Below are 11,395 nucleotides of genomic sequence, written 5' to 3'. Positions count from 1 at the left end.
GGACCAGATGGCAAAGGTCTCATTAAGTATACTGTTGTAAAAGTGTTGCACAAAAAAATGATAAGAGTTGGTAATTTGATATGATTTTAAACAAAAAAAAAAAATTATAAAAGTTAGTAATTTTATCTGATGTTCATAATCAGTAACAACATATTTTAGTATTTCCTAGTTTTTTCTTCAAAAAACTTTTTTTTTTTTTTTATTTCAACTAACTAAACATGTTTTTGATTTAAAAAATACAAGAAATTTTTTTTTCTTTGTACTCCCAAAAATAAGTTTTTGAAAATAGAAAACAAAAATTGTTATCAAACATAACCTTAGATTCCTTAATCAACTTCAACTAGAATTCTTATCATGCATTAATTATTCAACACACTAACTCCTAAATACAATAGGAGTAGCTTAACTCATTAAAGAACTTCCACGTGGGCTGGACCTTGGTGCCAGCTTGCACCCAACACTTAATTAAGTTAATTCTATTATAAATTTTATTATGGCTACAACTTTACCGTAAGTTAGTAATTAATTCTTGGTGAGTTCTAATTAGCTCAACTGGTACAGTCTCTGATGGTTGTATAAGAGATCTGGGGTTCAATCCCCGCCTACACCAAAAACTGATTGGTGTTTTGGTCTGATAATAAAGAGCTATCATCAGAAGCGGACGCCATAGGTTGAAACTCTCTCAAAAAAAAAAGTAATTAATCCTTGGGAACCGCTCATACAGAATTCTTCCTCTGTTATATTTTGCATGATATGGTATTATTTTATGGATTTTGTTAATGAATACCCCTAAGTGCGGTGCTCAAAATACATTTAATATTTTATTTTATAAATTTTTAAAAATAAAGTCAAATTATATATATATATATATATATAAACATACATACAACCTCAATTAATTTGTGTGTGAAGCTGATGAATCATTAACTATAATCGGCGAAAATAGCCAAATACCACGTTTTGTCAAAATTTGTGACAAACTAGCACTATTTTGGAAATATTTAGCAATCTACCACTTTTTTAGTACTCAAGTTTCACAAAATCAAGTTCTAAATAGTACTCGAGTTCAGTGAACTCCAGTTCCTAGTTGAGTTGCTAGCGTGGCACTGCTGACCTGGAATTTGTGTAAATAAAAAAGTAATATGATACTCGATATTACGAAAATCGAGTACTTATTTATAATACTCGAGCTTTACAAAGTCGAATACTTTCTTTTATTTTCTTTTTTCCTTTCTCTACTTTTTGTTTCGTACAAAACTTTTACTTATTTCATCTTCAACTGCTTGTGATCATTGTTCCCACCAAACTAAGTACAGTGTCTAGACTTGAAAAAGTTCATGTGCAAGTAACTAGAGTTGCAGTTAGCTAAGTACAAAGTAGTCTAACAGTAACTATTCACTAAAAGTGCCCATGAGATGTTAGGAAGTTAGTAAGATGCAAAATGGCCCTTACCCTGGATAACTCCTAAACAAAGGACCAGATGGCAAAGGTCTCATTAAGTATACTGTTGTAAAAGTGTTGCACAAAAAAATGATAAGAGTTGGTAATTTGATATGATTTTAAACAAAAAAAAAAATTATAAAAGTTAGTAATTTTATCTGATGTTCATAATCAGAAATCACCAAAGACACATATGGATTGGACCTTTCAATTCATCATTGTTAGAAGCCATGACATGAAAAATTGTTTGTTGTATACATATGTGTCGGCAACATATAATATAGTTTTTTTTAACACGTCATCCACGTGGCTGGCCCGGCCCCACCTTAGTTTGGTGTGTTGAGAAAAATTCTATATAACTATAAATAAATTTCAACAAGTACACTGGAAGCACAACCACACTAGAAAACAAAGATTTATGTGGAAACCCTTTCTCTTTGAAGGGAAAAATTACGGGACAAACTCCGAATAATTTCACTATATTAAATAGAGATTACAACACTTAGAGATACAACTTGAGCAAAAAAAAAAAACTCTTTATTTTCACTCACTACTCTCTTTCACTATATATCTCTCACAATTTTCTCTTACTGTCTCTATTTTTCTCTTCTCTTTTGTTTGCTCACTCACTCACACAGTTCTTCAAGATTGCAGTTAGTCTTCACTTTCTCTGGGACTTTACTTCTTGCTCATTGGCCGAATGGCCTCCCCTTTGATTTCTTCATATTTTCCTTCTTTTCTTCCTTTCACACTCTTGACATCAAATCACAATAAACACAACTCACTTGCCTTGACTTTGCTTTAGCCACTTTCTTTTTCCTTCAGCTCTCCCATAGGCCAAATACGTGTTGGAATGCATCAACCCCTTTTCTTTTCTTCTTTTTCTCCTCAACGTGTCCAACACACCTAAGTCACTGCCTAAGAAGAAAATAGGCTAACTTTTGTGGCTTGTCCAACCACCTCTTTAATGAGGTGCTTTATCAAGTGTGGGCTGGACCCACGGTACTATGATGCACCCAACATGGTGGACACAACAATCACAAGCCGATGAAGATGAAATAAGTAAAAATTTTGTATGAAACAAAAGGTAGAAAAAAGAAAAACAAGGTATTCGACTTTGTTAAGCTCGAGTATTATAAAGAAGTACTCGATTTTTGCAATATCGAGCACCACATTGTTTTTTTTATTTCTCAAATTCCAGGTCAGCAGTGTGACGCTTACAACTCACCTAGGAAATCGAGTTCAATTAACTCGAGTACTATTTAGAACTTGATTTTGTGAAACTCAAATACTAAAAAAGTGTTAAATTGTATATATTTCCAAAACAGTGCTAGTTTGCCACAAATTTTACCAAAATGTAGTATTTAGCTATTTTCCCCGACTATAATCTATTACTATAATTTTTGGTCTTTTACATGAATTGGAAGTGTGCATGAGTATAAGTGGGGTAACAGTAACACCACGCCTTTAATACCGAATTAATGACTTGCCGCAACCACTAATTATAAGCCTGTTGAGGGTTGAGTCTTACATATTAAACCTGAATTTCTTAAAGAGAATACATCTTCTTCAGATGGAAGTTGGTAAAGTATTAAATGTGTTAGTGATTCAATAAATGATGATTCCACCAGCCTGCAAATCGGTCAATTATTGGTGGGCCTTTGGTCACAAGTCGTGTTCACTGTTCAAGTACTACTTCATCCATTTAAGCTTCAGTCTCTCTCTCTCTCTCTCTCTCTCTCTCTCTCATTTCAGTATTTCACTAAAAGCTATGGATTTGCTGCACAAGTTCTTGAACATTATACTCCTCCCCTTAACCTCCATTTTGCTACTTCTCTTTATGCCGCCATTTCTTCTTCTCAAGTTTCTTTTTTCCTTGAAAAGATACATATTCATGGAAAATGTGGCTGGCAAAGTTGCACTTATCACTGGAGCATCTTCAGGCATTGGCGAGGTCTTTTATCCATCCCACACCATTTATCTTTCTAGAATAAGTGTTTTTCATGTCTTATTTCAAGCTTATAATATTTTTATTTTTACTTCAAATTTAAGTAATTAATGAGAAGTAGAGTGGATGAAAGCCCTATCTAGATAGAGTTGTAAATGAACCGATTTTTTCTTAAATAGCACAAGTTTGGTTCAGGAAAAAAAATTGTATATGTGTATTAACAATCACTTTAGGTACCCTACGAGCTATGTATAGATTGGGCCTCTTAGAAATTGGGCTATCAACTAGCGCACTCCCTCACAAAAAGAGCAGTTTTAGCTACAAATTTAGATATTTGGGTAGAAAAACCACCCTCTAATTTGAAGGTTGTATTCCAGAAAGACTTTGTTAAGCAATAAAACTTTACAGTCTTTACTTACCTTTTTCTCCACACACACGCAAAAAGAAAGAAATCGGGCTATCATTCTATTAATGTCATATCTATTGTCTATTGACCTTGTGTCTGTGTGTTTGAAGCATGTTGCTTATGAGTACGCAAAGAGAGGTGCTCGTTTAGTCCTCGTTGCAAGAAGAGAGGACCGTCTTCGGGCAGTCGCAAATAAAGCCCGTCAAATAGGATCCCCGGAGGTTATTGCTGTGGCTGCGGATGTTTCCAAGGTTGAAGACTGTAAGCGATTTATTGAAGAGGCAGTGAACCACTTTGGACAATGTAAGCGTCTACAAAAAGTTTTCATATTTAATTTCCTGTGTATTTTTTGTGAAAACATTTTGGAAATGTATATGTTATGGTTGGCGGGTTTTCTGCTACAGTGGATCATTTGGTCAACAATGCTGGAGTGACAAAACCACGCTCGTTTGAAAAAGTCACCCAATTCTCTGATTTTGCTTCACTTATGGTAATAAATTTGCATCTCTGTTCTAATACTTTTGGAACAAACTTGTCATGACATTGATTGTATAATTGAAATTAGAAAAGATATGGTGGTAGACTGGTAGCCATTGTCTGTAAGATAATGTCACTTGAGAACAATGATAGTTGTGGCTAAAATTGTTTGAAAGTACGAGATAAATCTAGTTTCACATTTTTTTTTACACAATTTTTGTCACAATTGTCTTATTTGGCAAATGGTGAGTAATCTATTTTTAGAGTTGGTGAGGTATGGTAAAAGATGGGTTATTAGAGTTAATAATAGTGGAAATGTGGAATAAGATACAGAAGAAGAATGGGTAGCGGCCATGATTTAAAAAGGGCTATTATACCAATATTTATAACAACGAGATAATTTTAATTTAATAAACTTGATAACAAGTTTCATAGACATATTGTCTAATACTAATAGTAAATGGTAGTAGCTTTATTTTTTTTTCCTTTTGTTATAATATGATTGTGGTCATGCTTTCTTGGAATTAGCAATACCGTGTACCTATAATGAACTTTTTGTTTTGTTCCCAAAAAAAAAAAAAAAAAAACTTCTTGTTAAGCTGCGGTCAGTATCATTTTTTTTCACTAATGACAAAATATTTTTCACAACTATTAACATAACTTTTTAAGATTAGTGAATGATAAAAGTGATGTTATTTAAATTACAATAAGTTATATTCAAAAAAAAAAAAAAAACTTCTTGTTAAGCTGCGGTCAATATCATATTTTTTTACTAGTGACAAAATATTTTTCACAACTATTAACATAACTTTTTAAGATTAGTGCATGATAAAAGTGATGTTATTTAAATTACAATAAGTTATATTGTAGTTGTGAAAAACATTGTAGTTTTAGTATTACTAGTTTGTTTTATTCTTTAAGTCTTAACTTGCGCACTTACATTAATTGATTCCCACTTCAATTTGTTAGGATATAAATTTTTGGGGTTCAGTGTATAGTACCCATTATGCAGTTCCATACTTGAGAAAAAACAAAGGGAAGATTGTTGTAATTTCTTCAACAGGAGCATGGTTAGCTAATCCAAGATTGAGCTTCTACAATGTAAGAAACCTCCTTCAATCCTTTATGGCCACGTTTTCTTTCTTCTTGATTAATTGCTCATAAATCTGTGATGGCTACAGGCAAGCAAGGCAGCCCTACTATCTTTTTTTGAGACATTGAGAATTGAATTTGGTCCGGATATTGGAGTAACAATTGTGACTCCTGGATTGATTGATTCAGAAATGACACAAGGCAAATTTTTACCACAGGTAGGCTCATCTCAATCAATATGTGTTCCACTTTACACTACACCAAGGAAATACATTGTCAATTAAATGAAACATATTCGTATAGTCAACTAAAGGGGAAAAAAAATGCATGCAGTGTTGCATGGCTAGCAAACAAATAATCAGTTTATCAACAATGATTAGACTGATTTTTCTGTTAATGTATTCATTTATTGTTGGACTTCTTCTAAAAATAAAAATAAAAATAAAAAATCTCCATGAGATGAATGTTTGCAAATAACAACTAAAGTTCAAATCACACAGCATGGTGTTAGACTGTTAGTTGATGCATGTGGTACCTGTCCACAAGCAGTATTGGCTGCTGGTCGAATAGTGTTGTTTTACTATTAGGACTTGGCTTGCATCCAGATCAAATGTGTTCATTGTCATGTATGTGTTGTCCTCTAGTGTACTAGAGCACTGAACGGTAGCCTTACCTTTCAATTTGTATTAAATTTGGAATAGGAGCACCTAGGCCTGACAATAATTTTTCTGATCATTTTGTACTCTTTATCAGTTGAGAAAGTTGTAACTTGGATATCTTTTTGAATGTTAATTTTTGGTTAGGCTGCATGGGTTCCGGCTGAGACAGCAGAAGGGTGTGCCAAGGCGATTCTGGACAGTACTTGCAGTGGAGACATGTACTTGACTGAGCCATCTTGGATGAAGGTGTTGTATTGGATCAAAGTCTTGTGCCCTGAAGTATTGGAATGGTGTTCCCACTCTATGTTTGCCAATAGGCCACAATCTACAAAGAAGAACTCCTAGCTGCTAGCAACAACCCAAATAAGCCTAGTACATCAAGCTGAGCAGAGTTCATTGAGCTCATTCTGATTGAACATATTTAGTATTCATGTTTGATGCAAATAAAAACTCAGGGGACCCTTACGAAGGGATTCGTGTGGTATGTATTTCGGTTGCATTGAATATATTTGGTTAATGGAAGTGTAGGGCGGGGCTTGAGACAAAGCTCTACTATTTTGTAAATCCTTCCTTTCTGCTTCATCATTTGGTCCAAAGAAAAGGAAATAATTGGGCTAATTTTTTCTGGTGGAAATTGCTTTTAGAGACTGAAAATTGTACCTTCAATTCAAAGTGAAGGAGATTTGCAATGTGAGCGGTGAGAGGGGACCAGAGTTTTAAGTTTTTTCTTCAAAAAAAAATTTATAGAATTTAAGTTTGTTTCGGAAAACATCATTTTATAGTTATGTTAATGGGTTTATGATACAGCATAATCTCAGCCTTGTATTAAAAGAGGAAGTGATGATTAAAGAACTTTATATGGTAGATTTCGATAGAAGATCTCAAACCCATAGCTGTGTATGCATACTCAAGACAAGAGTATGCATACATAACTATAAGGGATGCGCACACACCTTTGCAGCAAGACCCTAATTTACATCTTCAAATTGAAACAACCAAAAAATCTAATACATAAACTAAAAAAAAAAAAGATATAAGGAAACATAAAAAAGGAGAAATTTTATAACTCCTCACTTATTTCACATAGGTTTTATTTAATTATTTCATAAAGTACGGACATAGAGTAGTAACGGAGTTTCTAATTAAGCCTAAGCCTCATCAAGTAAAACTAATTCTACACATGATAATCCATGATCAACTTAATTTTTAATGGGTCATGTCAATTTCATGGGGATGGACGGATAGGCGAAATAAATACCTTTTGAGGTGTACATCTGGGGTAGGTGGGGAAAATAGTGAAAAGATAGGGCACCTAGAGGATTACTAAGTAATTCACAAGGTAGAAGTTAATGACAGATTCACAAAGAAAAAATAGAGTAAAGAAAAGACAGAATATTTGCATAAAGCCAACATTATTGATGAGATAAAGATTACACATAAACGAAAATGATGACAATGAGAGTACTTAGAGAGAAGGAGTCAAAAAAATATTTTGAAGATAATAATAGAATATGTATAAAAAAAAAATATATATATATATATATATATATGTATATATATTATATAAGAATATTATTAATATATAATATATATATTATAACTAGAATATGTATAGAAAATATTAAATTATATGTATAATTAATTTAAATATATGTTAGATAATATATGTGGGTGCCCAAGGACCGATGATGACGTTGAAGGGTTGCAGTTTTGGTGTGGGAATGCCGTGGGCCTGAGGAGGAAGGTCACCCGAGGAGAGGAAGGGGTGAGTCAAAGGACTCTGAGGCGCTCCAAGTGGGAAGAAGGATCTGAAGAAAGAGAATCAATGATCGTAGGGCAAGTTTCCAGTTTGGAGTAACCTGTTACCTCCGCATTAAATAGTGGGCAACAGTTTTATCAGCTGAATTGATGAGGAAGTGACCTGAACAATATAAGTTACAATTAAGCAGACTCCTTCTACCACCTTCTTCATATGTGAAAAGAGACAAGTGTCATAAGGGGAGATATGTTAGGAAAAGATGGAAGGTTAAGATGTGAGGGAGGGAGGAGTATATAAGAAAAAGAGGGTTTAGTGGTTTACAGAGAAAGGGATCGACACACAAGTATCAAGAGATAGAAAAGAAACCAGAAGAGCACTAAGAGAAGAGAGTGAATAGAAACATTTCTTGTTTAATTGTGCTCTCCTCGGGCGAGCTTGTATTGAGAAATCAGCTCATCCATTTATTGACATTTTCTTTTTCTTCCTTATTTTTATCCTCAGGCAGAGCCTCCCTCTTGTTGCTTGTTTCCCTCTCTTACAAATTCATTGTTTCGGGCCGCGGTTGAACTAATCTAGTCACTATTCTAAGTGGGCCTGGACCGCTAGTTTTCCTGGTCCTTACAATATTTATACACACACATTTAGAGTGTGATAAAACAGACAAAACAAGTAAATCCCGTCATTGCTCCATCACATCTTCAAGGTAGAAAAATTTGAGTGGGATAAAACGTTGCAGAGAAGGTCAAAAGGGATGGGTTGTTTTTACCTTCCCTAACTCAATATAAACTCATATAGAATTTTTTCTATGGATTACTCGGAATAATAATAATAACAATAAGACATCAATAATCAAGTCAACGTATCACACATCAAAAGAGATGGCAATAAGCCAGCGCATAAGTTTGCTTATCATGCGAAGTTCGTAGATGATTTTGTAGGTTTTTTTAAAACAGTTATTGCTTAAGATGTAATCAACTGATTTGATTTTATTACTAAAGTAATGCAGTAACTTCTTTTAAAAAAAAGATATCAATAGTAGTATTTTTTTTTCAAGAATAATTAAATTCAAAATAATCATGTATTTGAATTCAATTAAAGAAGAACTTGTTGATTCTAATTAGCTCAACTGATAAAGTCTCAAATGGTTGAATAAGAGATCTATGGTTCAATTCTCACCTATACCAAAATAACCATCTGATGATAAAGAGCTATTATTAAGAGCAGATATCATAAGTTGAAACTCTATAAAAAAATAAATTAATTAATTAATTAAAGAAGAATTTCATATACTGGCACACAAGATATTATAACTAAGTTTTATCCTCCGAAATATATCATATAATTGGGTTTGAAAAATCCATGCACCCCCTAAGTTCATTTTCCTATTACGGAATTGTGCTTATGACCATATTCCAGCCAAATCTGCCAATTGCTTCGGCGTATTGTAACGTACCCCACGCCTTAAATTTCGAGTTAATGGTCAGTTCCTAACAATTAGCTTTGTCAATGAAGATGTTGACTAGTAATACTCTTATATCCATACATGAAACCTAAATTTTTTTTAATATTCTTTGGATATTATTGGTAAAGTGTTAAATCGTGTTAGCAATTGAATTAGTTATGGTCCCACTAGCCTACATGTCCATCAATTATTACTGGCTTATAATTGATCAACTTCGGACCCAGCTTAAGCTTTAGTTGCCAAATTTGCCAACATCTTAATGAAAGCTCGAACCCATGCCGGTACTTTGAGTTCATATTGATTGTTTGATATTGAGCCACCTGAGCAATTCAAAACTTGGCTGGACTCATGTACATCTTTTTATATAAGTACTTGAATGAAAGAACAATTACAAATTAAAATAAATGACATTGTGTAGCAAGTTAGCTATCATGGATTTGCTACACAAGTTCTTGAACATTGTACTCGCTCCCTTAACATTCATTGTGTTTCTTCTCTTAATGCCAACATTTGGTCTTCTCAAGTTTCTTTTTTCCTTGAAAAGATACATATACATGGAAAATGTAGCAGACAAAGTAGCACTCATCACTGGAGCATCTTTAGGAATTGGCGAGGTGTGTATGAGCGTATCCATTCCAAACCATTTATATATCTTTATAAACAGTGTGGAAAGGGAGAGGGAGTCTCTACTCTAACCCTCCCTTTATTGAGAGTGTTTTTTATGCAGTTTTCATGTCTTATTTTTCTATTTCAAGGTTAAAATACTTATTTTGTGGTAATAATAGAAGTAAGGATCTTGAAGACCACCCCTTATTTTTTGATTCATTTGAATATATGATAAAAATAATTATAAGTTTAAAAATATTACATTTTTTACAACTGTTGACATGATATCTGTTTATGATTAGTGCGTAATATACAAAATATTAGCAGTAGACTTAAGTGAAAGTAATATAACTCCACTTACAATGTATTCATATTTATAAGTAAATATTATATCCTTGTAGCATTACTAAAAAAAGAAAATTATTTGATCTTGCGCTTTATGTTATAATGTCCCATAATGTTAAAGAGTGAGTAAAAAAGAGTAAGGATTGAAGATGTAAACCTATGACTATTTATACGATCTTGCAGATCAAAGTACTCTCAAGATGAGATAAGACTAATGTTTTCAATTATTTAACAAAAATAGAAAATATTTATTCTATATTTAATCACACACTATATAACTTATGACACTCTATGATTCAATATTTTACATCTATGCATGGCTTACTAATGTCATATTTGTTGATTCTGTTGATTATGTATGAGTTTGTAGCATGTTGCTATGAGTAGCTAGGAGACGGTGCTGTTTAGCCTTTTGCAAGAAGAGAGGACCGTCTTCAAGAGTGCAATAAAGCCGCAACTAGGATCCCGAGGTTTTTGTGGTACCTGCAGATGTTTCAAGGTGAAGATGTAAGCGTTTGTTGAAGAGCAGTGAACCACTTTGGACAATGTAAGTGTTGATATGTGTTTTCATTTTCCTTTGATTTTTTTGTGGAAAAAATTTGGAAGATGTTTATGGTTGTGGTTTTTGTTCAACAGTGATCATTTGGTGAACAATTCTGGAGTGCACTAATGATTTTTGAAAAAGTCCTAATTCTCCGATTTACTTCAATTATGGTAATCGAAACAACATGGTTGCATTTCTGTCCTACTTTTGGAACAAGATTGTAATATAAGGAACGTTATGGTACCCAGTAATATATTATGTGTCACCATCACTAAAGCAAAGACATTTATTTATTGTGCTGTTCAAATGACATCAATCACATTTATTCATTAGCACGTTAATTTATAAATCTTTTGTAGTAAAATTGATAGCAATTTTAAATTTTTCCTCAAAAAATGAGTGATGCTAGAGATATTACAAATGGTACTATATATAAATCTATGATATGTCTATGATCATGAATTCATGGGATTAGCATACATGCATGTACCTATTATTAGCTCCATTTCCCCTTTTTTTTCTATTGCTTGCATTTAAAGATTGCTACTTCATGTTTTTTAGGACATAAATTTCTGGGGTTCAGTATATAGCACCCATTATGCAATTCCACACTTGAGAAAAAAGCAAAGGGAAGATTGTTGTAATTTCCTTCAAACT

At 33.1% G+C, this 11,395-nt stretch overlaps 1 protein-coding gene across 1 annotated transcript; it reads left to right on the top strand.

The window, feature by feature from the left end:
- The first annotated feature begins 3,012 nt into the window (after nucleotides 1-3,012).
- On the top strand, nucleotides 3,013-6,586 carry LOC112001739 (11-beta-hydroxysteroid dehydrogenase-like 2). Its single transcript, XM_024033918.2, has 6 exons — nucleotides 3,013-3,394; nucleotides 3,905-4,097; nucleotides 4,199-4,284; nucleotides 5,241-5,372; nucleotides 5,453-5,581; nucleotides 6,167-6,586. Exons 1-6 carry the CDS (start codon nucleotides 3,056-3,058, stop codon nucleotides 6,365-6,367), a joined length of 1,080 nt encoding a protein of 359 aa, XP_023889686.2. The 5' UTR covers nucleotides 3,013-3,055; the 3' UTR covers nucleotides 6,368-6,586.
- The last annotated feature ends 4,809 nt before the right edge of the window (nucleotides 6,587-11,395 follow it).

The sequence above is a fragment of the Quercus suber genome, unplaced genomic scaffold, assembly GCF_002906115.3.
Source record: "Quercus suber isolate HL8 unplaced genomic scaffold, Cork oak 2.0 scaffold_69, whole genome shotgun sequence".
NCBI lineage: Eukaryota > Viridiplantae > Streptophyta > Magnoliopsida > Fagales > Fagaceae > Quercus > Quercus suber.
The sequence above is the reverse complement of the archived record's forward strand: the minus strand, read 5'-3'. Positions and strand labels throughout refer to the sequence as shown.